Raw genomic sequence first — 27,664 nt, 5'->3', positions numbered from 1 at the left:
GCTAAACCATTCAGAATCTAGCTTGAATCACACCACAATCACCATCACCCAATGATATTGAAGCTTCTTCAAACGAACAACGTTGTCCATGGTAACGGGTCCAGTGTGCGCGCAGAAGAATCAGATGCTAGTTATTTCGACAACCTTAATTTTCTAACTCCTATAATGTCGATAAACTAGCTAACGTTATGGTTGAACTAAATCAAACAACGATGTGGCGGCTATATAGAATATACTAATACGTCAGAGTATGCAACGTGCATTCTGACTACAGTTTTAGCGAGACAGCTAAATTAGCCAACGAGGCTAATCCCTATTACAGAATAATCCCAATCTGACAAAATGCTCTTTGTTCACCTCGCATGTTAGCCAGCTATCTTTATTAGCTAGCTAACGTTGATTTAGATACCTGTAACGCCGGTCTGATTTTTGTTGTTGTTGATTGTATTGATTGTAAACGGTTAACGTTACTGGACAGACACCTTTTGGATAATTAAGCGAACGTTATTAGATAGCGAGCTAATCAATTGAATTGCATACTAGTTTTTGCTGACCAAACACTCACATCAAGCCAAGAACATCATGGAGATAAACCTCAACCGAATTGATTATCTACAGGTAACTGGATTGCATGTTTTGCTAGATAATTCAACGGGGTAGATTTTTCCTATATTTCGACCCCTGATCATGTCACTAATGTTATGGCTAAATAGTAGCCTGAATGGAAAGAGTTGAACAGCTTGATTTTTTTGTTGTTGTACTCTGCCAATTTTACCTTAAGTAACTGGATGACTCGTGATACTGACTGACTCTGGCTGTCACATTCATCGACACAGGTTGGTGTGATATCTCAGAAAACCATGAGGCTCCTCCCTGCCTTGGGACGCAAAGCAACCCAAAAGGTACTGTAATGTGAATGTGCATTATTAGAGGGGACCCATAAATAGACATTGTGTGTTGGAATATGATATTTGAACAATGTCCCAAGTACTCTTGAGTTAGAAATGTCGTTTTGTGTGTCTCAGGTTGCTGTTGCTGATCATGATGGTGTGATAACTTGTTTTGGGATGAAAAAAGGAGAAGCTGTAGTAAGTATTGAGTCTTACATATTTAACAACACTGAAATACTCTCCTGGGTGCCAGTCTTTTTTTTTGGAGCCTACTCATTAATCACTGTTGGCTAAATCAGAGCCAGACTGGCACCAAGGCTAGCAGAATACAGCCGCTTTCATGGACTTCATATAAATACCTACTGCCGTTGTGCACAGGAACAAGGCACTTAGCTTAATCCCTATCTGCACCAGGAAAGCTTCTCTGCAGCTGACCCTGTGCGGTTCGATGGCATGGGTACTGTGCCCTCTAATAGACAAGTTTCCCTTGTCATTGTGTAATGAATAAATAAAGTTTCATTCCATGAACGTTGATTGTACCTATCTTTTCCAGCCTGTGTTCAAGACTTTGCCAGGGCAGAAGATAACAAGGCTGGACCTTGGTGGGGCTCTTGGAACCCCACAGGAGAAGATCTTTGTGTGTGCTGGCTCGGAAGTGAAGGGATATACCAAGAAAGGCAAACAGTTCCTGTCCTTTGAGGCCAACCTTACAGAAAGCATCAATGCCATGTGAGATTTAACTTTTTGATGTGAATTATAGGTTACCTGGCCTTGGTTCCAAGCCTTCTACACATGTTTGTCAACAGTGACGAACGAGACTTGGGAGTACGGTTTTGAGAGAGTATAGTCTAGCTTTAATTTTTAAAGAGACTTGGAGCATTCTTTAATCTGTTTATAAATAAGGGGAATTGTGGGTGTGTTTTTGTGCTGCTTTATATTACAATGTGTGTTTTTTTTCATGCCTACAATGTGTTTTTCAGGCACGTTTCAGGAGCAGACCTTTTTGTGTGTGCGAGTTACATCTACAACCACTACTGTGACTGCAAGGATCAAGACTACTACCTGTCTGGAGACAAAATTAATGACATTGTGTGCTTGCCTGCTGAGAACTTGGGCCGCATTGTCCCTGTGTTGGCATGTCAAGACCGAGTTCTCAGAGTGTTGCAGGTGAATAGAAATTGTTTGTGAGTACTGCAGTATGAGTATATAAGTACTTCAACGAGTACTTCAGTGAGTTTGTGTTTTCTTGCCCATAGGGATCTGAGCTTGTGTATGATATTGAAGTCCCTGGTCCTCCCTCAGTTTTGGAGCTGTACAATCGAGATGGAGGCGAGTATAAAATCCTTATACTGAACTCAAATGTAAATTTCACACATCCCTGTACTTACAGCAAACTGGTCTACTTCTACCCCACCGTCTGCTTTAGGGACTAATGGCGAAGACATTCTCTATGGAACTGTGGATGGCAAACTGGGACTGATTAGGATAACTGATTCCTCTTCCTCTTCTAAATGGGAGATTGATAATGAGAAAAAGAAAGGAGGTAAAATACTGTTAATGAAGATGAAAACTAGTATATGTTTCATCTGTCAGAGACTCAGAGTACCTATGCACTGAAACACAATTAGCACATGTATTATCATTGTATATTGTAAGAATGTTATTAAGATTGACTTACCATGTTAGACATCATTCAATCAAATAGCATCATTCCATTCATTGAGCTTATTCCACATTTTCTTCTTCTATGGCTGTTTCTACTAGGTGTTTTGTGCATCGACACGTATGATATCCTGGGTGACGGGGTGAAAGACATCCTTGTTGGCAGGGATGATGGGACAGTGGAGGTCTATGGGTTTGACAGCTCCAATGAGCCCACATTGCGCTTTGAGCATGTAAGTCCACAAATAATATTTTTCATTATTTTATGCCACATTCTACTGGCGTTGTACATATCATCTGAAATTCAGGGGAAAAAAATACATTTATTTTAATTCAAGGGTGATAGAAATGTATTTTTGTTGTAAAATAAATAACAAACTTTCTGTCCCAAAGTTGAGAGAATATTGTAGAAATCCATGTTTTGGGATACTAACTTGTCCACCAGGTGTTATTGGAGAGCGTCACCTCTATCCAGGGTGGCTGTGTTGGGAAGGAGTCTTATGACGAGGTTCTGACAGCCACGTACACAGGTGAGCTATCAACAAAAGGAGAGGGTTTTATGCACAAGAGCTATACAAAAAAAAACACTAGCGAGAAAAACTAATGTCCGCTGACTGTTTGCTGCTCCCAATAAGTGCTCTATAGGAGATACAGATACAAAGTTGTGAGCGACTTGAAATAATATGTGTGTCCAGGATGGGTGACAGGGCTGACTACAGAGCCCCAGCAGGCAGAGGCAGGCCCTGGAGATGAAGTCAAGATGAGTCGGGAGACCCAGAGCAAAGTGGCAGCTCTCAGGTATACTTGTGGACAGTTGTTGTTGTCACCTGCAATTGCAATATATATCAATGGAACTTTGTAAGCAAAACTCAGTGTTGGCAAGGTTAATTCAACAGCCAAAGTAAAGTCCTGTGTTTAGAAAACATTTGAGTTAGCTAACTTAAATATGAGGAAAGATGCTGTCTGTTGTAATTTTCCCAGTATGAACCCACAGCACTTGTCCCCCTCAGGGCAGAGCTAGACCAACTGCAGATGAAGGTCGTTCAGGGCCGTGAGAAGTACCAGCAAACCGCGCAGTCTAGTACGGCGGTCTCTGCCATGCCCGTGTTCAGCATCAATGACAAGTTCACCCTGTGTCAGGATGATGCCAGCTACAGCCTGACCCTGGAAGTGCAGACAGCCATCGACAATCTGCTGCTGCAGGTGAAACAAATTAACTTGACTCTGTATTTATGATCTGTATTGAACACGAAAGAGAAATGTGTATGTTTTTTTTGCATGAGAGAGATCTGCTAATTATACAATCCATGACAGAAATATCCACAAGTCATTGCATATTTGTAACATTAATATTGTTTTCTTTACAGAGTGATGTACCAATTGATCTGCTGGATGTCGACAAGAACTCTGCTGTCGTGAGTTTCAGCGAATGTGATTCAGAGGTGAGATGTCCTAGTACAGAGAACATACAAATAATACAAGTGAATGCTTTAGATTCCTCAAGGCACTAATTTTGTCTTCTGTTCCAGCAGCCAAAAGGCAATTTTCTCCTCGTTACGTACAGATGCCAAGCAAATACTACACGGCTTGAGCTGAAGGTGAGAGATTTTTTTAAGAGTATGTTTTAGTCAGTTCTTACTGATTTTAGCCCAATAACAATTTATTTAGAATTGTACTCCTGGCCATTCATAATAAATTGTCAATTGCAACCAATAGAAGTACCACTCTAAGTCTCCAGTTCCCACCCAGTCTCACCTGCCTCTGCAATGCTATGGGCAACACTGCTGTGTGTTCTCATGACTTGTGTAACAGCATCTTCTCCCTTCTCCAGGTGAGGTCTATTGAGGGCCAATATGGCACCCTACAGGCCTACATCACCCCACGCCTGCAGCCCAAGACCTGTCAGGTACGCCAGTACCTCATCAAACCTCTGTCCCTTCACCAGAGAACTCACACCATTGAACAGGACAGGTAAGGATAAGGATACTGAAAGAAAGACTGTTCAATTTCCCATTTTGTCTCCTTGTATTCTCTCCCTTTTTCTCTCCATCCCCCCAAACAGACCCATGAACACTTTGAGTCTAGTTGGCCAATTCAGCTTTGCAGAGATCCACTCCTGGGTCCTCTTCTGCTTGCCAGAGGTCCCAGAGAAGACTCCAGCAGGGGAGAATATCACCTTCTACTTCCAGAACACTTTCCTTGGAACGCAGCTGGAAGCCACGTACTGGTTAGGAATTCAATTCAATACAACTTCATTTATCCCCTTTGGGATATGCATCAATCAGAGTTCTTGGTTTAATTTTCCAAGTAAATGTATCCAATGTAACCCCTTTGTCATTTTAGTAAAGGGGAAGGCCACTTCAAGTCTGACAACATTTCCACCATCTCCATACTGAAGGATGTCCTCTCCAAAGAAGCCACCAAAAGAAAAAACAATCTCGATATTTCTTATGGTAGGTCTTTAGCTAGTTACATTTGATCTGTTTTTAGGCTACTAGTTAGTTATCGACGATGGAGTGAAATGGTTATGTCTGTTCATGAAATAAAACATATATTATATTATCTCACAATTTTATTTGCGGCTCTAAATTCCAGATATCAATGACGATTCAGTGGGCCACACACTCAAGATGATTCATCCGAAGCTTGAGTATCAGCTGCTATTGGCCAAAAAGGTTCAGCTGATTGACGCATTAAAAGTAAGTGCCAGTGTTGCAAAAAATAATAATAATTGAAACTACTTTAATATTGCAACTCTTGCTCAAATTTCACTGTGTGTGTGTGTGTTTTGTAGGAGCTTCAGGTTCACGAGGGGAATGCGGACTTCCTCATTCCTGAATATCGTAACATTCTAGACGAATCTGCCTATCTGCTAGAGGAATACAAGAAACAACCAGCTCACCTGGAAAGACTTTATGGTATATAAATATTGCTCTAAAATTCTTGTTTCAGTAGAATTAAAAAGAAATAACATTTTCAGCTATCACAGTAGCCTAGCTTGCCAATGATCCTTATATCCTGGGTGCAAAACTAATTTGACAGTATGGTTATGCAAAACTACCATGACAGTAACGTGTGTTCTTCTGTTTCCCCAGGTATGATAACGGACCTCTTCATCGACAAATTCAAATTCAAAGGACAGAATGTGAAGACAAAGGTGTCATTGCTGCTGGAAGTTTTGGATAACTACGATTTGGATTCTTTGATGAATTTCTTCAATGAGGCATAATATCAAACTTGAGCAAAGAGGATGCAAACTTTTACACTTTATTTGTGATAGCTTTTGTTTTGTTTAGAGTACAGCGTTTACTTTCCAGCTGTGTCTTTTTTTTGTGTAAGATACTAGAATTATGTTACATAATCTGAATTCTTTATGTCTAAAGCCATATTCTGTTGGCCTAGCTATATACAGTGCATTGGAAAATATTCAGACCCCTTTCCTTTTTCCACATTTTGTTATGTTATTATAGCCTTATTCTAAAATGGATTAAAATAGTTTTTTCCCTCATCAATCTACACACTACCCCATAATGACAAAGCGAAACAGGTTTTTAGAAATGTTTGCAAATGTATGAAAAATAAATAAATACCTTAATTATGTAAGTATTCAGACCCTTTGCTATGAGACTCAAATTTGATCTCAGGTGCATCCTGTTTCCATTGATCATCCTTGAGATGTTTCTACAACTTGAATGGAGTCCACCTGTCGTAAATTCAATTGATTGGACATGACTTGGAAAGGCACACATCTGTCTATATAAGATCCCACAGTTGACAGAGCATGTCAGAGCAAACACCAAGCCATAAGGTCAAAGGAATTGTCCATAATGCTCCCAGACAGGATTGTGTTGAGGCAGAGATCTGGGGAGGTGTACCAAAAAATGTCTGGAACATTGATGGTCCCCAAGAACACAGTGGCCTCCATCATTCTTAAATGGAAGAAGTTTGGAACCACTAAGACTCTTCCTAGAGCTGGCCGCACACTCAAACTGAGCAATCGGGGGAGAAGGACCTTAGTCAGGGAGGTAACCAATAACTCTTGACAGAGCTCCAGAGATCCTCTGTGGAGATGGGAGAACCTTTCAGAAGGACAATTATCTTTGCAGCACTCCACCAATCAGGCTTTTATGGTAGAGTGGCCAGATGGAAGCCACTCGTCAGTAAAAGGCACATGACAGCCCACTTGGAGTTTGCCAAAAGGCACCTTAAGACTCAGACCATGAGAAACAAGATTCTCTGATCAGATGAAACCAAGATTGAACTATTTGGCTTGAATGCCAAGTGTCACGTCAGGAGGAAACCTGGCACCATCCCTACGGTGAAGCATGGTGGTGGCAGCATCATGCTATGGGGATGTTTTTTAGCGGCAGGGAGATCGAGGGAATGATGTACAGAGCAAAGTACTGAGAGATCCTTGATGAAAAGCTGCTCCAGAGCGCTCAGGACCTCTCTTTCTTTCTCTCTCTCGGAGGACCTGAGCCCTAGGACCATGCCCCAGGACTACCTGACATGATGACTCCTTGCTGTCCCCAGTCCACCTGGCCGTGCTACTGCTCCAGTTTCAACTGTTCTGCCTTATTATTATTTGACCATGCTGGTCATTTATGAACATTTGAACATCTTGGCCATGTTCTGTTATAATCTCCACCCGGCACAGCCAGAAGAGGACTGGCCATCCCACATATGCTCTCTCTAATTCTCTCTTTCTTTCTCTCTCTCGGAGGACCTGAGCCCTAGGACCATGCCCCAGGAATACCTGACATGATGACTCCTTGCTGTCCCCAGTCCACCTGACCGTGCTGCTGCTCCAGTTTCAACTGTTCTGCCTTATTATTATTCGACCATCGATCATTTATGAACATTTGAACATCTTGGCCATGTTCTGTTATAATCTCCACCCGGCACAGCCAGAAGAGGACTGGCCACCCCACATAGCCTGGTTCGTCTCTAGGTTTATTCCTAGGTTTTGGCCTTTCTAGGGAGTTTTTCCTAGCCACCGTGCTTCTACACCTGCATTGCTTGCTGTTTGGGGTTTTAGGCTGGGTTTCTGTACAGCACTTTGAGATATCAGCTGATGTACGAAGGGCTATATAAATACATTTGATTTGATTTGATTTGACCTCAGACTGGGGCGACGGTTCACCTTCTAACAGGACAATGACCCTAGGCTTCGGGACAAGTCTTTGAATGTCCTTGAGAGACCAGAGACTTGTGCCTTGAACCGAATCAAACATTTCTGGAGTGACCTGAAGATAGCTGTGCAGTGACACTCCCCATCCAACCTGGCCTGAGTTTGAGAGGATCTGCAGAGAAGATGTGCCAAGCTTGTAGTGGCATTATCAAGGCTGTAATTGCTGCCAAAGGTGCTTTAAAAAAAAGTGTTTTATTTAACTAGGCAAGTCAGTTAAGAACACATTCCTATTTTCAATGACGGCCTAGGAATAGTGAGTTAACTGCCTTGTTCAGAACAACAGATTTTTATCTTGTCATCTCTTCAATCTTGCAACCTTTCAGTTTGCCGCCCCAGGTAGCCTAACCCCTGTGCTTCAACAAAGTACTAAGTACTAAGTATTTCATTTGAAAAAATTCCCCAAAACATTTTTTGCTTTGTCATTATGGGATATTGTATGTAGATTGACGAGGGGGAAAAACAAACATTTGAATCCATTTTAGAATAGAATGTGTAAGAGTCAAGGAGTCTGAATACTTTCTGAATGCACTGTATATTCAGTTATGTTTTTTGTTTTATAGGTTGGCACATGAACGTACCATCCTTCATGTTTGGCAGTTATATTTCTATTGAAGTATTTAGACTAACTAGAGTATTTAAATCATGTGTGGTTTATTTGTCATGAGGTGAGGTTATCTCTGTGTATAGCATAAATTAGTGTAACAAGACTTTGCGATGCTCTCAGAGAGATCATAATTGTTTGTACGATATTATATTAATTCAAATTATGAAAAATGTACCTTTGACTCTTTCATTGTCCATACATGCCGAAATCGCAACGGCCTGCGTATTCTCGGACACATTAAATCTGAGTTATATCAGCCGCCGTAGATTCGTGACGTAATTTTCGACTTCGGTTGTGATTGGCCGTTTCAATAGTCGCGGGCTACTTGAACTCAGAACAAGCAACTTTTCTGCATTAATATATATTTTCAGAGGACAAGGGACTGTATCTAGGTAAAGGTTGCGCGGTGGTTAGCTACATTTATTGGATTTAGTCAAAGAGCATGGCGAGCTAATGCCGGTTTTCATGCAGAAGATGATTTTGTCTCAACGTTAAGTAGTGTTTTAAATTTGCAGCTCAGAATTACGTTGTTGCCATCTCAACACCCCAGACTTGTCTGTGCGATATCTTATGCTACTGTAGCTAGCTTGCTAACACAGGTAGCCTCTTTGTGCTATCTTGTACAATTTGTAAATTCGTTTTTATATTCATTGCAGTATTTCTTTACCAAGTTTTTATTTTCTTTGTAGCAAAGTGGACGTTTCTGCAGTGACTTGTTTGAGCCAGAAACTGAGAATAACAACATGTCAGAAACAAACCAAGGACAAGGAAGCGCGGTTGACGTTCCGCTGCCAGAATACCAAAACCAAGAGAATATGCTGTCCAGACTGAGGGGTCCAATCAAAAACCGGGCAGACAACCAGGAGAACATTGTCCCCAAAGCCTCACAGAGAACAGTTCTGGGAGGTTTGCAAAACAATCAATGCAGCAATCCTCAAAACACAACACAGGTTAGTGATTTCTAGCTAGCCACAAGCCAGCGAACACTACACAAACACTTGTTGCCTAGCTATCATAATTGGCATGTAGATTGAGCTAGGTTGTTACCTACCAAAAATGATCACCTTAGGACAACACTCATAATTTTAAGTCATATTTTCACGGCCAAGAGTAGTGTTTAATTTACATCTGATTATTTATTTCATATTCACCTTACGGTATTCAAAGTGTGTATTGTTAATGTCCGCTAACTAGCTAGGTACCCTCCTAAGTAGTCCGCCATTTTATGCGGTCAACGTCTTGTTAAACGTCTTGCTTTCTCATGGCATTCTTCCCATTTCATCAAATAATTTATTAATTAGCATGACATGGCTAGGTGGAACTGACTCAATGTTGAAACCATGGGCACTGAAATATTTAACCTTTCATTTCAGTTGCTGTCCTGCAAAAATGAAAGTGAAGTACCTAGAAGTTATGCAGAGAAGCTGAGTACCAAGCCGCCAGCTTTTCAGATTCACCTGGATGAGCCAGATTCGGCTTTCTCCAGGAAAATGGTGTCCTTCAAAGCCAACCCTTCCATAGAGATGTACCCCCTGAAACTGAACCCTACAGTTACCTGTCTCAGGCAGCCTCTGGCTTCTCTTGACATACCTGCCACATGTGTGTCTAACATGGATCTTAGTTTTGGTGGTGAGTATTTGTAATACACCTGGCCAAATGATTGAAAATGTCCCTTTACCCTTTATAACACGGAGGTGCTCATGTTAATGTTTAATGTGTCTATGGATTAGAAAGTCACAACATTTTCCAATTCTCTATATAGATTGTCCCATGGATATGTCAGTTATTGAAGGGGAAGAGAAGCCAGTTCACATGACTGCGGCAACAGAGTATGCTTCAGAAATACATGCGCATCTCAGGGAAATGGAGGTGAGCAAACCCATTCATTGTTCAGTTGTCACACAAATCACTGAACCATGACTACAGAGTTGTCCTTTTGTGCTCTTGTCCCTAGGTTAAGTCCAGACCAAAAGCAGGCTACATGAAAAAGCAGCCAGACATAACCTACAGCATGCGGGCTATCCTTGTTGACTGGCTGGTGGAGGTTGGTGAGGAGTACAAGCTCCAGAACGAGACTCTATACCTTGCTGTGAACTACATTGACCGTTTCCTGTCTTCCATGTCAGTCCTGCGGGGGAAGCTGCAGTTGGTCGGAACCGCCGCCATGCTGTTGGCCTCGTAAGTGTTGTCAACCCCACAGCATCCTTATAAAGGGATTGTTCACCTTTTTGTGTGCCGTGTAAACCAAGTTTTTTTCTATTGTTGTATAGAACCCACTGTATTAGGCCTTTCTCCCAAATTAATAGAAAAGGTTGGCACCAACATCTGACTAATTAAACTTGGTTGGAACTGTTCCTTCAAATGAAATTCAAACCTAGAGATGAAGTACTCCTTTACTTGATTGTGTCAAGCTAAGCAATGTTTGCTTTGATCACTCACTGGTTTTCATTCAAATGCAGGAAGTTTGAAGAGATCTACCCCCCAGAGGTGGCAGAGTTCGTTTATATCACGGACGACACCTACACAAAAAAGCAAGTGTTGCGAATGGAGCATCTGGTGCTTAAAGTGCTCTCCTTTGATTTGGCCTCTCCCACCATCAACCAGTTTCTCACCCAGTACTTTCTCACCCAGCCTGTCAGCAACAAGGTGGAGAGCTTGTCAAGGGTGAGTAGACTACACATTGTAGTGGTGTTCACAGCTTGTAATTTAAAGTCCTACTCTAATCTGTTTCACTTCATTTAATACTTGATTTACTTAAAAAGGGCACATCTCAATAGGTGGTCCAGGTATCACAACATGGCACAAGTGGGAGGGTGGGCCTTCACTCTTTTGTTCTCTATCTCAAACGGGGTGGGGGGGGCTGATCTCATCAGTCCTTATCAGACCAACTCCTTGAGTGCCCTACTCCCTGATGTTTGCAGTTGTCTAAACACTATTTTGCCTAACTTTTTTATTTATTTACCCTTTAGTGTGTACTACAATCAATTTATTCTTTGGATATCACTTCAACAGTGAACAAAAAAAATCCATAGAGCTTGTCAAGGTTGAAATTGTTCTATATATATTATTATTTTTTGTCTTAAATGTTGTCTTTGTTTCCTTAGTTCCTAGGGGAGCTCAGTCTAGTAGACTCGGACCCATTCCTGAAGTACCTCCCCTCTCAGACTGCTGCTGCCGCCTTTGTTTTGGCAAACCACACTATAACAGGAAGCTCATGGGTAAGTTTGCATTGCTGCGCTAAGTGTTCTAGCAGGGTAGGAATTTCATTGCCCTCCGGTTCGGCCGTGAAGCCCAACTCAAAATAAAGCATAAATGTAGAATCTTAAACAGGTCTTTGCCTCAGTGCAGTAAGCCCGGTTTTGGTAGCTGCCGCTAACAGGAATTCTCTCCCTGTGAGTATATATGCCACTGGCTCACACTGTCTAGCTCCCTGAGTAGTCCAACATTCAACTTTTTTTGGCCTTTTGAACCTCATGTTAATATGGAAGGCTTTAGTAATAGTGGCTTTTTTTAGTCTCACTTGCTGCCTAAACTTTCCTATTGATGGGCCATAACATTTATGTTAATTCACTTCATCACAACTGAGTGAACTTTGTATAACCAAGATTTCTTGGTTATAATGTTATAATGTTATATAATAATGTTCTTGGTGCATCAACCAATTAGTCACTGATGGTCAAGTGGCCGTGTAACATTTAATTCTGCACCTAAACTTGGCACAAACTATTATTTCCACCTTGCTAAAGTTAGTGCTGTATTAAGTATGCTTTTGTAAGATTTATATTTGAAAAGTACTCTATTCCCCTGTTGACAGGTTTGCTTACTGACCACATGGGAATACAGACTCTCTTCCCTCAATGTTGCCATGCTTTTCAATTCCCAGGCTCCACCCTGACACGCAGTCTCTTGATTGTTTGATCTTTATTTTCCACACTGAAGTTTAAGCTTAACATTCTCCTTAAACAACCGTAGCATGAGATTGTCATACCCTGAAAAGACGGGTTGACTGCCTGTTCAATTGCAGTATTTTATTTATCCAATTTTTTTCCTAAATTCGGATCTTTTGTCAACTGAAATCTTAGCCCTAAATTAGAATGTTAGAATTTTTCTGACAGTTTGTTTTATTTCAGTCCAAGTCTCTGGCAGAGGTGACTGGCAACTCTTTAGAAGACCTGATGCCATGCATAGAGGATCTGCACCAAATGTACCGCAATGCTGCTACGCATGCACAGCAGTCGGTGAGGGAGAAGTACAAGTGTGCCAAGTAAGTACACCGTATAGAATGGATACTACTTGTTCATATGGTAATTTTCTAGATTTCTATTAGCTTGAACATAATGGTTGGTCTGAATGAATGTTGCATGTTGGTTGTTTCTACCATAGTGTTTCTCTCTCTAGGTACCAAGAGGTCTCTCTCATCGAGCCCCCGGTGAAACTGTCTTTGGAATGATTTTTTTTGTGCATATTTATTTTTTAATACACGTCTCATAATGCCAGAATTTCAATAACTGAACTCATGGCTGCAGTCTTGGATGTGGACAACATTTTTAGATTTTTAAAAAATGTGCATTTTATATGTACATTCCTGTAGGATGGTTATTTTATGCTTGATGCAGCCCTGGGCTTTAATGTCGTTAATCAAGCAATGTCATGTTTCTCTTCTTACTAGACAAATGTTTGCAGTGTTTTTTAACTGCTTAAAAGCTGTAAAGATTAGTCTCACTTTCTGTATCTTTGTAATAAACCTGTAGCTTATTTTCCCCTCTGCAACTAATAGATACTTTTGAATATTTCCTGACAAATCTGGCTAACCATGGTTTGGTTTTCTATGACAACTTTACTTTATATGGGTTGTCTGGGTGTGGTTGATTTGTTATTTTTATTACACAAGTTAATTCTGGGTAATGATATTCTAGTATAATTTGGAAGTTTAAATCTAGCTAATTTGACTCGACATACTGCGAAAGTTTGTCTGCCTCTTTTCTTTATCTTAAATCACTTGTCTCATGTCTTGACATTCATTGGTTAACAATTAATGACTCATCCGCTCTGTATAATGTCTCTTGTAAATAAATTCCATTCCCACAGACCCTTGGTTATTAATCCTTCCTGTTTAAAATGTATTGTACTTCATACTATTCTGGAAGAGGTTCAGGGTAGTAGCACCATGTAAGATGGCTTTCTAATTTGAAAGGAAAGTTTCAAATCACAATTTGTGGGTGGCTTCAGTGAAATGTCAGTATTGCATGTCTTGTTGTGGCCTCTTGGGGGCAGCAGAACACTACTGCTCCCTTGCCTTAGTGCAGCATTTCCCAAACGCAGTCCTTTGGACCCCAAGGCACTACACCACTGATTCAAATAATCAAAGCTGGAGTTCATTTATATGAATTAGCTATGTAGTGTTAAACCAAAAACAAGGACTGAGTTGGGGAAATGCTGCCTTTGTGAATACATTTTCACCCCCCAAAAAATGTTCACCTCCTTGCAGAGAAATTTGAGTAACAACACTGATTTTGTTATAGCGCAAATAGTCTGGTTAAAGTAACATGGTGTTTCCAACTAGTCGCTTTGTCCTTTTTAAAGTTAGCTTTTCAAAATGTCTTACCATCTGTAGATATAATTTGTTCTGTATTATGAATAGGTTACTGTTGTGAATAGTTTGTCTGTGTACCCATTATTCCCTCAACTTGGAGAGGAATGCTTTTAGTTACATGTCATGGTGATAGAATGGAAGTTCAATGGCCTATTTAGACAGGTTCAAAAACGAACTCCTGTGGCTGATTCTGTTGCAAAATTATTCTTAAATGGAGCTGGGAGGGACTTACCTGAATCTGTCCAATAAACACTTGGCTTAGTGATTACACACCTGGTTTCAGTGGTAATCACACTTCCTCGCCACTATCCCGTTTGAGTTATTTTACTTAAGTTACAAATGATGCTGTATGTAGCATGTCATCTGCTAGGAGACGACAAAATAATCAAATATTGTAACTTAACTGAAAGTCCTCAGCCACCAAGCTCTGGTTGAAAATCATGACTTAGTCATCTATTAAAGCCATGAAATGCAGCTGAATACACATTTAAACAAAGACAGGCAGATTGTGGATGTCATTTTCAAATTGAATGGGTGTTTTTTGGGGGGGGGGGGGGGGTGCGTGTTTCAATGATACAGGCATCATGCAAGAGAAGGTGTATATGAATGCTTGAATTCATGTCCTGGCGTTTGAAAAATAGATCTAGACACCTGTGCCATAAATGTATTATGGTTGGCATCTGGCTCTATTTTAAAGCCACCATTCAAAGCCTGGGCTCCCATTTAAATTTGATGAAAGCTGCGTAACAGATACATTTAAGGGAGATATGATTGTTTCAAAAAATGCTATTTGAAAATTTCACGCAAGATTTAGCCATCAGAACTCCTAGTCCTAAAGAAAGGAATGGCAGTTCTTCACAAAGGCAACAATTGTTTCCATTCTGAAGATGTGATATAAAACGAGCAGTCTGATCATGTCAAATGTCTTATGACAATTTAACTACACAATGTTTCAGTCGAACTGCTACTTCAATGACCACATGACGATTAAACATGTTTTCTATTCCAAGCTGGCCTGTGATTTGATTCTTTGCCTGCAAGTGAACAGGTAGCCAATGGCAGTGAGGGGGGCTTCTTGCTCTGTGTGTGTGTTCCTACGTGTGTGTATGCACCGGTGGTGATACATTGTTCTGGCTCTGTACGGCGAGCGCTGAGTACAGAGCCCAGCAACAGAATGCTTACCACCCATTTACCCAGTCTATCTTTACGGGTGCACACGTCTACACTATGGACCACTTCTCCTCTAGATAACGATATGAGACAACTCAACAGGAATATCTAAGGAAAAATAAAACCATGGAGGGAAAGAAAATTCCCAAAGCAACCAGCCGCAATGATCTAACATTCTAAAATAAGAACCATGACCACGCCTCGGCACCACTCCAAACGCTAAAGGATCCTGAACGTGTTCAGGGGGGACTCCAGAGCTGACCCATGCCCTCACCGAGGAGGTTCTTGGTGGCGTCCACCTCGCTGCCCATAGCCCTGGGCTGGGGATGGAACCTGAGCGTGTACTTGGGGCTGTTGCTCCTGCTGCTTCTGCTCATGCTGCTACTGCTCTGGATGCTCCTCAAGCAGCTGAGGAACTCGGTGGGGTCTAGTCTGCAGCCCGGACGCTCTCTGAGGGACCCTCGCCATGGTCAGAGAGGAAACTATGTCGTATGAGGGAAGAAGTGTGTGCTGGCTTTGTTGAACTGTGTCTCAGTCTATTGGACTGTGCCAGAGACTTGGTTGGAAGGAAAGGCTGTCTTTTCTGAAAGGGCTAAAGATCTTGTCATAAGAAAATGCTTTCTTAAGCGGTGTCAGACTTTGCTGTAGACCTGTCATAAGGAACAATAGTATTTTCTGAAAGGGTGTTGGACTATCCCTCACAGCTTGTGGAAAGAAAATACTGTTTTCTCTTGAAATCTGATTGAATGTATCTAATGGTTTGTAGAACACTTACATAAAACCTTCCACAGAAGTGTGTTTGACTGTGCCTCACAGCTTGTTGACTGACGAGCTACACACTACGGAGCTTATAACCTGATATAAATTGCTTATTCTTCAGTCTGTTGAACAATGGATCGTAGAAACCAGAGAAGTGCTTCAGACTGCTTAGTTGTGTCTAACAGAGACGGTGACTCAGCAATCCTTGTTTCATCATCAGTGTATGTGTTTTATCTTATTTCTATGTATGTATTGTACATAATGTATTCACCATTATATCAGTATATATTTTCTGAAGAGTGCATACAGTGTAAGATAGCCTACAATGTCGAATTTCTGAGAATATACTCTGATATTAAACGGATAGTTCACCCAAATTGCACATTGATTTCCTTACCCTGTAAGCAATCTAAGGTATGGCAGCAATCCATGCTTTGGTTTTATTTCCCTGGCACTGTTTCCTAATGCTAATGTTTTAGCATTTGTGGCACGAAACCCATTCATGTCTTGATACGGTTATTAGCATTTTTCGCACATCATGTTCAAATCATCTAAGTGACTGTTGAGATTCACAAAAAAAATGTAGATACTTTTGGATGATTTGGACATGATGCCCAAAAATGCTAATATTGGTACAAGGACTCTATCACCATTAGTTATTGATATCTTCATGCAATTTGTACTGCACATAAACATACCACACATATTGACCTACTTCTATTCATCTTTTATTAAATGCATTTTCACAGTCACTTTCAAAAATCAACATTACCAAGAGAAAACACGCAAGATCCAATCTGCATTTTGATATATGCTGATTAAAGCAATACATTCAGGATGGCAATTTGCACTCCTCTCATCTCAATGGTGATTTGGTTGGAGAGTATTGAGGAAATGTCTCCAATGAAATATCTGAGCTTGAAGTGAGCTTGGCCATTTGTTTAGGTAGATCTACCCCACAGCCATGTCAAACCAATTACTGAATGAGTCCCTTTAAGAAAAGGGTAATATATTTAATGTTGTACTGCCTTGGGCATGGATATATGTAACTAAGGGTCTAACCCAATGGTCTATATAAACCCTGGATTGCTGACGCTGTGTATTGGCCATTGAGAGGCTTTTAAGCCACCGGTCGGCCATATTGGCTCTCCCTAGTAGGAGCAGTCCTCCATAGAAATGAATGGAATTCAACAGTATTTCATTTAAATGTTTCAAGGACAAAATTACATCTATTTAAGTATTTTTGTTGTAGTGGGGAAAGCAGCACTCTAAATACTTTAAGGAAAATGTTTTTAGATATTTTGAAATTTGTATGTTTAGATCACATAATATAATTTAAAAGTATGCATTAAAGTGTCTGTAATAAAATAAAGGTGTCAGAAACTAACGTAGACATTAATACAAGCATTTTTACCCCTTCCAAAATGTCTTTGGCTTCAATACAGAGCCCCATGTCAGTCATCCAGGGTTTATACACATCATTGGTCTACCTCTTCCAACCCATGCTGTTTGGATGCTCTGTGTTTTGCCTCTATAGGAAGCTGTGTGTGTGCATGCGCCCGCAGGTATGTTTGTGTATGACACTACATTTTTAATCCATGAACATTTTGTTTCTATTAGATTGTTCACCGTTACGTCGGTACTTCGGAATGTGCTTGATTGACAATGTAAGCATTTCTGTGTTTCCCCAGAACATGTCATTCAGTAGCTCTTGAGTTCATCCATGTACATGCCCATGGGGGTGCCAGGTGTGTGTGTTTACTATGTTGTAATGAATGGGAAGATTTTTTTTTCAATGAAAGACTACAGCTAATCAATGATGTCCTCAGCTCAAGGGTTAATGAAGCTCACAACAACAAAATGCATCCTTGACTTAGCTCCGTTGTAGTCCCATTTGTGTCATTGTATATTTGAATATAAATACACTGTCACAAATGGCCTTAGGCTCCATTGAATGATCAACATTGTACCTCAGCAAAAATACTCACGTGGCATCAATATACAAAACATTATTCTCTGAATAAAACAATTACAATGGCAGGAAGTTGTAGATAAATAATGACAAAATCTTCTTGTTTTCACCAACAAAGCTTTATTTAATATGGGCAAGGATGAGTTATTTTGTGCTGCACTGCTTATTTGTTGCGCTGAGATTTAGCAACAACCTTGACAAGAAACGTATGTTTTATATTCCTTTGCCCATCACATACACAACCTAAGTGGGATTACTTTAACTATCATGTGCCTAAACTAACCACAGAGGCCCCAAACCTCTAGACGTCAAACATCATAACAGTCAAGGAATTTGAACAGTTCAAATTCCTTGGTAACAGTGGGTCCATCCACTTCACTAACTAAAGCCACATAAAACTGTAGATAAGGACTCAAACTGGGCATAGGGACACATATGGCTATGATGAGAATTCAGTATGTGACCTGTTGGGTACTATGTTCTGTACAATCATGATTCATCAATGTCACGGCTGATGGTGTGTGAGCCAACACTGGAGGCGGCGTCACAAAGCATCTTTCTATTTTTCTGGGTGCAGGCGTTCAGTGGTTGACTCATGTCGTCTGTCACCACTTGGTCATCTGCAGGGCTTAATAAACCAAAATACACCTCTCTTCTCTCTCCATGGTTTTAACCTTCGCTATAGTAACGGTAACAGATTCTGCACCAGTCAACACATATCTGAGGGGGTGATTGAAGTAAACACTCCAACAATTAATTAATTTGATATTGAAGTTGATGGATGGATGAGCAACTGAATGAACAAATTAATCAATATGGTCCGAAGGGGTGTGGTATATTACTAATATACCACGGCTAAGGGACCTTAGCCGTGGTATATTGGATATATACCACAAACCCCCCAAGGTGCCTTATTGCTATTATAAACTGTTTTAACAATGTAATTAGAAGAGTAAAAATAAATGTTTCGTCATACCCGTGGTATACGGTCTGTTATACAACAGGTAGGTATAATCCTGACTGCTGATTACTTAAAACCACATTCCAGACAGTGTCTATTCCACAAGTTCCCGCTGGCTAAATCTATGACTTTAAAATGCCTATTTACTCTGTTTCATCTGACTGTGCAACCCACTGTCTCATCAGCACTTTATAAACTTGATCTCCACTATAAAAAGCATCTAACTTTTATTTTAGACTACCTAGTTTTTAACAGCGGAGATTTGTAAAAACATGTCTGTCTGTCTTTCTGACATTTGCAACATTGTTTCAAATTTAAAATTTGATCTCCAGCTGTCCAATAGTAATGAACATGTTGGGAGTTGGAATGAGACAGTCTCAGCCAGTCAAAATAATGAATCAGCTGGCATCATTTTTATGGATATATACAAAGAAATGTAAATTGAAAAGAGGTCAAACGAAAGGAAGTGCAGCTAGTTTGCAGTCTTTCCAGCTTCAGTTTGAAGTGATTGTGTTAGCTGTGTTGTTGGCTAGCTCCTCTGAACAATATTTTCCTGACGAGTGAGCACATTTTCTATGCCAGTCGAAATCGCAAATCATAAATTCATTGTTATGGATGTATCCAAATAAATGTCACTAGAAAACAACTTAAACAATTGCAAATGCGGCTACTTTGGTGTTATTCTGGCTGCACTTTTTGACGTAACTGTAAATTAGCCGTAGTTGGCTAGCTAGCAAGCAAGGGATTAGAACATTTGCCAGCCAGTCTGGCAATGGAACATTTAGAGCGAACGACGTCCATAGATACAGAAAAAAAAAAGACTGAATGACTGTGTCGAGCCTCTAGCAACCAAACCGATAGAAAGAGGACCAGCCAGCTTGGGTAGCAACGTTAGATTTGTGTCGGGACTATATCTTGTGAAAGGATGAAGTAGTATGAATTAATTCATCAAAATAAAGTTAGTGAAAATGTTAATCATTATTTGAATATGCTGGTAACCTGTTGTATAAAAGTGATAATGCCCTCGAAGCTGGTGCTTGGAAGATATATTGGCATGGTTTGCTGGCCCGAGACAAAGCCTAACAACACTATGCCAATATATCCTCCAAGCACTGACTTCTCAGGCATTAACACTTGGATATATCATGGCTTTCAACCAATCAGCATTCAGGGCTCGAACCACCCGGGTTTATAATAAGCTTTATACCATCTGTAATGTGATGACTGGACAGCTATATAAAATGGAGCAGTGTTGTGAGTGATATATTTAAGATATTTTCCTTCAATTAAAATAATTAAATTCATACCAAATTAAAATAATAGCAAACATGTTAGCTCCTTTTGATTTTTTTATTGATTCTAAGGTTATAGTAGAAACACTTGGTTTTTACTGTGAGTTCAGAACCGGAGAAACAGGCTTGCTGTTTTTTCACCCACGTCTAGAACCTCACACTGCACAGATCCCAAGGTGACAAAAAATACTGACAAAGCAGTATTTAAATGGGAATGGAACCGCTAGGCTTTAGAACACCAGCTAAGACCATAACCTCTGTGTGCATTAATGAGAAAAATTTGCTGGTGCCAAACCACATATGAAAACATGCATATTTTGAAAGCTGAGAAACAGGCCTTTCAAATGATATGCCATACAATAGCAGCGCATCAATCAAATGGTAATCGGTCAAGAAAAATAGACCTATGAAAATGTGTATCTTATACAAAAATCTATGCTTTTTTCCCAAACAACTGCCATTTACACTACTTCCTAATAAAGACGGAGATAAAATTAGAGCTTATTGAGTCTTCATTAGTTTGTAAGGATTGATCATCTGTATTCAGTATAGTAATAACCTTTACTGTGAATGAGTTACAGCCGGTTTAGTGACCAGTGGTATTTTTCTAGAATTCTATGGAATGCTCTGTGATCAGACACTTTCCTCTTAAACACACACTCTATGCACCAAAACATACACTGATTAAACTGATTAAAGGTAACAGTAGAACTAACACAATAACTGGCTCATGGAAGCACTTCTCTAAGCGAGAGGTATATTATACATTTCTATTCATGCTACCTTTTAAATTCTTGATCCTAATGATATAGACCAAGGTGTAAAACAGCCGAGGTGATAGAGCAACGACTCTGGAATAGAAAACAAAATGTGTATGGGTTGAGAGAGGGTTGGTTTTACAGGTTTACTCGCTCTGGATTGTCAGTACTGCATGTATTCTTGGCTATCGTGCCATGGCTGTCAGTGTCGATTGTAAGTTAAACCTGGGTATTCCTTTATGGGTAGTGTGATGCCTAAGACCCATTAGCGGCCGTCAGAATCTATCTTCCTTTTTTTGTCAGAATAGAACAGGATGTAATGAGGACTACATGCAGTGGCGACCCGTCATTCAGGGCTTGCCTGTTTTGCATGTTATTTTGGCATTAATACAAGTTACATATCAGTTTACAAACAACGTAAAAAAGAATATACACTGCTCAAAAAAATAAAGGGAACACTTAAACAACACAATGTAACTCCAAGTCAATCACACTTCTATGAAATCAAACTGTCCACTTAGGAAGCAACATTGACAATACATTTCACATGCTGTTGTGCAAATGGTATAGACAACAGGTGGAAATTATAGGCAATTAGCAAGACACCCCCAATAAAGGAGTGGTTCTGCAGGTGGTGACCACAGACCACTTCTCAGTTCCTATGCTTCCTGGCTGAAGTTTTGGTCACTTTTGAATGCTGGCGGTGCTTTCACTCTAGTGATAGCATGAGACGGAGTCTACAACCCACACAAGTGGCTCAAGTAGTGCAGCTCATCCAGGATGGAACATCAATGCAAGCTGTGGCAAGAAGGTTTGCTGTGTCTGTCACAGTGTCCAGAGTGTAGTGTCCAGAGCATGGAGGCGCTACCAGGAGACAGGCCAGTACATCAGGAGACGTGGAGGAGGCCGTAGGAGGGCAACAACCCAGCAGCAGGACCGCTACCTCCGCCTTTGTGCAAGGAGGAGCAGGAGGAGCACTGCCAGAGCCCTGCAAATTGACCTCCAGCAGGCCACAAATGTGCATGTGTCTGCTCAAACGGTCAGAAACAGACTACATGAGGGTGGTATGAGGGCCCGACGTCCACAGGTGGGGGTTGTGCTTACAGCCCAACACAGTGCAGGATGTTTGGCATTTGCCAGAGAACACCAAGATTGGCAAATTCGCCACTGGCGCCCTGTGCTCTTCACAGATGAAAGCAGGTTCACACTGAGCACATGTGACAGAGTCTGGAGACACCGTGGAGAACGTTCTGCTGCCTGCAACATCCTCCAGCATGACCGGTTTGGCGGTGGGTCAGTCATGGTGTGGGGTGGCATTTCTTTGGGGGGCCACACAGCCCTCCATGTGCTCGCCAGAGGTAGCCTGACTGCCATTAGGTACCGAGATGAGATCCTCAGACCCCTTGTGAGACCATATGCTGGTGCGGTTGGCCCTGGGTTCCTCCTAATGCAAGACAATGCTAGACCTCATGTGGCTGGCGTGTGTCAGCAGTTCCTGCAAGAGGAAGGCATTTATGCTATGGACTGGCCCGCCCGTTCCCCAGACCTGAATCCAATTGAGCACATCTGGGACATCATGTCTCGCTCCATCCACCAACGCCACGCTGCACCACAGACTGTCCAGGAGTTGGCGGATGCTTTAGTCCAGGTCTGGGAGGAGATCCCACAGGAGACCATCCGCCACCTCATCAGGAGCATGCCCAGGTGTTGTAGGGAGGTCATACAGGCACGTGGAGGCCACACACACTACTGAGCCTCATTTTGACTTGTTTTAAGGACATTACATCAAAGTTGGATCAGCTTGTAGTGTGGTTTTCCACTTTAATGTTGAGTGTGACTCCAAATCCAGACCTGCATGGGTTGATAAATTTGATTTCCATTGATCATTTTTGTGTGAGTATTTAATAAGAATATTTCATTCATTCAGATCTAGGATGTGTTATTTTAGTGTTCCTTTTTTGTTGAGCAGTGTATATCAATGAGTTAATAAAGTCGCATACAAACATTACCTCTTTTTTGTTTTCTTGAGTAAGGCAGCTCCAAAATGCAGGTGTTTCAGCCTAGCTCAGTTCTTTCTGTGGTGTTTGGGCAAGTCAGCATAAAATAGGAGCATTGCGCCGTGTTTGGCTCAGTGTTGTGTCATTCATGGGGACACTACGTCACCGCCAAGTGTAAGTATTTTGTAAGGGTAGACATAAAAAATACAAGCTCTTTGGGTCCTGCCATAGAGTTACATTAGTAGTGCCCTTCCACAAAGGCTTTAGGTCATTGGCCACAGATAAAATCATGTTATATGTACAGTAGCTTTGATTGTACTGATCATGTCAACATCTTATTTTTAAAATCTTAGATAGCAGTCATCATCATGAATCAAGTCGACAATCTACTGGCAAATCCTTTTAAATCCTTGTCAAATGAGCTTCGACTGGGAAAATACGTTTTGAATGGTCATCCAACACAGTATTATATATCCGGTCTCTTTCTCTTTCTTGATTGTGGAATTTTCCCACAAAAGGACCGCTGCGCCATCTTCCTGTTCAAATTAGCTATTTTTTTTAGTCCAACAAATGTCTTATATGCTGCTGCATGAATTATGTAATATGCCAAGGAGACATGTATACTGTAGCTAAGAAAGTTATAGTAAGTGTATGTTGTGCAGTAAGATCTTAGTAGCCCATGTTCCTTACCCTAATAATTTGGTCTATTTTCACATCTTAATTTCGCCAAATATCGGTAGTGCACATGTAACGTTAGCCTATAACATGTTTTTGAGAAATGTAATAATCTAATATTGTAAGAGCCTTCAATGTCTGCTTATATGCCCCCTGTATTTATCCTACGGATCTGACTTGGTGTACAGGGAGAACACTGTAAGAACAGCCCGTGTTCTGAATTCTGTCGCTGTAGATTTCAGAAGTGCTGAACAAATAGTTAAATTGACTACGTCCGTCCTAGCTCACTCATTAATGTCTTAATCGAAATTATGGATGACCTCTTATGCGCTTGTCGTCCCCTTATGCCATAGTTTGTACATCTCAATTGTCAGTAGAAACCACATTTGTTTAAACAAGTCAGCCATATCAGCTATGTTTTTTTAAATGGCAATAAATGAGGCTGAATGAACTGTTTCGCTGCCAGACAAGGCTCTGCTGATAGCCAGGTGTAACAGCGGTAAGGTTTTGTGACTGTTGTTGGGACATCTTTATAGTTCAATTAATGTATAGTGTTGTGTAGTGGCTTTGCTGGCATGCAACACACATATATATTATTTTGGCCCCACCAAGATTTACATGCTAAAATCGCCACTGACTACATGAAATATGTTTTGCATATTTGTAATGGACATATAGAACATGTAGAACTGGTATTGTGATATATATATATATATGTATATAGGTTGTTTTTTCTTCATTTAATTTTTTTTTTCTTCTAACAATTTAATCCAATAAACTGAGCAGGCTGGGCTGACCAACACTTATAGCCTTGCTAGGACTTTCTAAAATGAGCATGCATTTAAAAGATTGTGCTGTTATTATTTCTATTAATATGATCTATTATTGTTACTACTTATTTTTTTACGACTGTTTTGCATGTTATTTGCTTAGTTCTCTTAAAAAGCACCCTCATAGATATTTAGGTTATCATGGGACTGCCCATATTTCCCTCTGGCCAACGCCAATTTGCGGCCAAGGTATTGCCTTAGTCAGGGAGATGGTCTGATGGTCTTAGTGACAACAGACTAGATATGGGGGGATTAGTTAGACTAGACTTTTCCTTTCGAAAGCAGCTCGAACTATAGCCATTGAATTCTACCTTGCAATTCTACCATGCATTATAGGGAAATAAGCTATGACCGCAGCACCGCCGTGCTAAAAAATAACGTTTAGCACGTCCTCTTGTGTACACTTGCTTTTCTACAACGGGTTACCAATTAAATATAAAATGTTATTTTGATAAATGTATTCATAAGCTATACATCCCTCAACGAAAATATGGGTCTAGTCCCGACACAGCTAGCCGGCTGGCCGTTCATCCTGGTTAGGTTGCCAGAGACGCAACCTAGTCGTGAAGTCTTTATGTTCTATATCTTTGGACTTGACCCAGCGCTGCCAACGCTCTTATCACTTGCTGGCTAGCCAACTACGGCTAACACAGTCACGTCAAACTGTGCAGCTAGAATAACAGCAAAGTAACTGCATTTCATTTCGTTTGACCTGTTTTTCTATTGAAATTTGTATAACCATAAAAATTATGCTGATTCATGATTTCGACTGGCTGAGAATAGATGTCCTTCTCCTGACGAATTAATTCTCAATAGGACGTTGAAGATCGAATTTCAATATTGAAACAATGTTGCAAATGTCGAGAAGTCAGCAACATTTGTAGAAGCCCCCGTTGTTGCAAAGCAAATGTTAGGCTAGAAGCAAGCGGAAATAATATCTAGATGCCTTTTACATCAAGATCAAGTTAATGAATTGGCTGGTAGAAGAGTGGATGAGCAGGGATGTCTCAGATGGAACAGAAAATAAGATTCCCATTTTTGTGTCAGAGGCTTACCCGTACGAAACGGGTAAGCCTCTGGGGGGTTTTAGTATGATTAGTTTTAGTATGATTTAGAACGCATCTCAACCAATCCAAATGCTTGTTTTGACTATGGGTTCTGAGTGTTGACGGTTTCCATGCTAAATTATTAGTTTCGCGTTCGTTCTTGGGATAGCTACTCCACTGGCACGGGAGAGATCGCATTTGTAAAATGATACATTCTTGCACAGGTCTTAGAGGCAGACAGGTAGGTTTATACAACCCCCAACTGCTGCAAACCAAATAGTAGCATGTAAAAATAACGTGTAGTCACTTTTTTCCCCCGAGGGAGATAATATTTATGAATTTTCTGCCTGGGCTGCGGGACAGTGGAATTATGAGATTAATACATCATGGTATTGTGCGGGAGTTGTTGTCTCCACATTTATTTATGCCAATGGAGGTTGCTGAGTGGAGGATGGCTCATAATAATGGCTGGAATGGAGCCAATGGAATGGCATCAAACACATAGAAACCATGTGTTTGGTGTATTTGATACCATTCCACATATCCCGCTCCAGCCATTACCATGAGCGTGTCCTCCCAATTAAGGTGCAACCAACCAAGTGTGATTTATGCCTATTTGTCAGGGTGAGAAAGCCTCAGGGCCGGGCCTCCCGGGTGGCGCAGTGGTTAAGGGAGCTGTACTGCAGCGCCAGCTGTGCCATCAGAGTCCTGGGTTCGCGCCCAGGCTCTGTCGTAACCGGCCGCGACCGGGAGGTCCGTGGGGCGACGCACAATTGGCCTAGCGTCGCCCGGGTTAGGGAGGACTCTGATGGCACAGCTGGCGCTGCAGTACAGCTCCCTTAACCACTGCGCCACCCGGGAGGCCCGGCCCTGAGGCTTTCTCACCCTGACAAATAGGCATAAATCACACTTGGTTGGTTGCACCTTAATTGGGAGGACACGCTCATGGTAATGGCTGGAGCGGGATACTAGGGGTGTCCTTGTCTCATCGCGCACCAGCGACTCCTGTGGCGGGCTGGGCGCAGTGTACGCTAGCCAAGGTGGCCAGGTGCACGGTGTTTCCTCCGGCGCATTGGTGCGGCTGGCTTCCGGGTTGGATGTGCGCTGTGTTAAAGAAGCAGCGGCTTGGTTGGTTGTGTATCGGAGGACGCATGACTTTCAACCTTCGTCTCTCCCGAGCCCGTACGGGAGTTGTAGCGATGAGACAAGATAGTAGCTACTACAACAATTGGATACTATGAAATTGGGGAGAAAAAGGGGTAAAAAATGCAAAAAAAAAAAAAAAAAAAGAAAGCCTCAGGGCCATTTTGGAACGGGCCCAACTTTTTAGACCTCTATTTGAGACCCAACATAACAATCCCTGCCAGGATCATTGTGAATGAAACTGTACTTGTACCACAAATAGGGTGCTTTTTCATTTAGAATATCTTGTCAAACAAACAAAAACTGTAACAGTTGGAATTTCACAAACCGTGGGTTTGGTTAACAGTTACACCGCTATTGTTTGTGTATTTCACACCATGTTGAAGTAAAATTCTGAGTTTAATTCTTGTATGGATGCCAACACCAACACGTTCATGTCATCACCAATCAACTGCAAACGACTGACTACCACCACTGATTTCTGTATGCTATCTATGCTAACCAGTTTATACGAACGGGAGTTAGCATTTAGCAGTCTCTTTTTCTAAACCTGAAAAGGGACAACTTCTAAATGTTGCGCAGCTAAAACAGCCAAATATATTAAAATCGGACTCAACTAACCACATTGTGAGCCTGTTACAACTCATAAATCATGATGAATATACACTTTGTAAGATCAGATTAGTTCATTGTGTGCCTATCTGGTTAATGGCACGGTTTGTGTTCTATTGAATCCTTTACCGCATCTATCCTTCCAATGACGCGTTGGTGTCAGTCTTTACTGTGGTATTCCAAGATGGCACTACCCATACCACTAATAAACGGTCATCACTAGTTACTACAGGCACAAAGTCATAATTATGGCTAAACTCCGCCTATTTCTACAATTTAAACCTAACCTCACGGTTGTTTTCCAAACAATTTTGACTTTGTGGCTGTGGTAACTAGAGACAACCCAAATAAACGTTCAAGATCAAAATCCCCAGAATACGTTGTTTCTATGTAAATTGCACATGTTTAGTATTAGTGGACTGAATACATCTCTTTTCTTATCTTTACTTCCTAAAGTGTTTCCATTCCCTTAAGGAAGTCACTTCAACCCAACCAAATCTCATGATCTG

The 27,664-nt window shown here is 41.0% G+C and overlaps 2 protein-coding genes across 4 annotated transcripts; both read left to right on the top strand.

Annotated features, from left to right (window-relative positions):
- The first annotated feature begins 52 nt into the window (after window positions 1–52).
- bbs7 (Bardet-Biedl syndrome 7) lies at window positions 53–6,151 on the top strand. 2 transcript variants are annotated; one of them, XM_021561442.2, is made up of 19 exons: window positions 53–618; window positions 837–902; window positions 1,026–1,088; window positions 1,444–1,619; window positions 1,871–2,057; window positions 2,147–2,219; window positions 2,317–2,433; window positions 2,655–2,785; window positions 2,998–3,082; window positions 3,248–3,350; window positions 3,563–3,755; window positions 3,920–3,994; window positions 4,085–4,150; window positions 4,384–4,523; window positions 4,615–4,779; window positions 4,896–5,005; window positions 5,148–5,251; window positions 5,347–5,470; window positions 5,648–6,151. In XM_021561442.2, the coding sequence occupies exons 1-19, from the start codon at window positions 583–585 to the stop codon at window positions 5,779–5,781; spliced, it is 2,148 nt and encodes a 715-aa protein (XP_021417117.1). In that variant the 5' UTR covers window positions 53–582; the 3' UTR covers window positions 5,782–6,151. The 2 variants fall into 2 exon arrangements, with proteins under 2 accessions (XP_021417117.1, XP_021417116.1); XM_021561441.2 differs by having other exon boundaries at window positions 54–618; window positions 4,082–4,150.
- A 2,442-nt stretch (window positions 6,152–8,593) lies between these two features.
- On the top strand, window positions 8,594–13,434 carry LOC110488948 (cyclin-A2). Of its 2 annotated transcripts, none has more exons than XM_036943106.1 (9): window positions 8,594–8,739; window positions 9,037–9,297; window positions 9,721–9,976; window positions 10,110–10,216; window positions 10,302–10,525; window positions 10,807–11,011; window positions 11,452–11,565; window positions 12,478–12,611; window positions 12,746–13,434. In XM_036943106.1, the coding sequence occupies exons 2-9, from the start codon at window positions 9,091–9,093 to the stop codon at window positions 12,795–12,797; spliced, it is 1,299 nt and encodes a 432-aa protein (XP_036799001.1). In that variant the 5' UTR covers window positions 8,594–8,739; window positions 9,037–9,090; the 3' UTR covers window positions 12,798–13,434. The 2 variants fall into 2 exon arrangements, with proteins under 2 accessions (XP_036799001.1, XP_036799000.1); XM_036943105.1 differs by having other exon boundaries at window positions 8,630–8,946.
- The last annotated feature ends 14,230 nt before the right edge of the window (window positions 13,435–27,664 follow it).

Source organism: Oncorhynchus mykiss, chromosome 14 (genome assembly GCF_013265735.2).
Source record: "Oncorhynchus mykiss isolate Arlee chromosome 14, USDA_OmykA_1.1, whole genome shotgun sequence".
Taxonomy (NCBI): Eukaryota; Metazoa; Chordata; class Actinopteri; order Salmoniformes; family Salmonidae; genus Oncorhynchus; species Oncorhynchus mykiss.
The sequence above is the reverse complement of the archived record's forward strand: the minus strand, read 5'-3'. Positions and strand labels throughout refer to the sequence as shown.

Coding starts and splice junctions, on each gene's coding strand:
- bbs7 (XM_021561441.2), top strand. CDS start 583: ATGGAGATAAACCTCAACCGAATTGATTATCTACAG. Junction 2,220..2,316: donor GCTGTACAATCGAGATGGAG/GCGAGTATAAAA, acceptor CGTCTGCTTTAG/GGACTAATGGCGAAGACATT. Junction 3,083..3,247: donor TCTGACAGCCACGTACACAG/GTGAGCTATCAA, acceptor ATGTGTGTCCAG/GATGGGTGACAGGGCTGACT.
- LOC110488948 (XM_036943106.1), top strand. CDS start 9,091: ATGTCAGAAACAAACCAAGGACAAGGAAGCGCGGTTGACGTTCCGCTG. Junction 9,298..9,720: donor ATCCTCAAAACACAACACAG/GTTAGTGATTTC, acceptor CTTTCATTTCAG/TTGCTGTCCTGCAAAAATGA. Junction 9,977..10,109: donor CATGGATCTTAGTTTTGGTG/GTGAGTATTTGT, acceptor TTCTCTATATAG/ATTGTCCCATGGATATGTCA.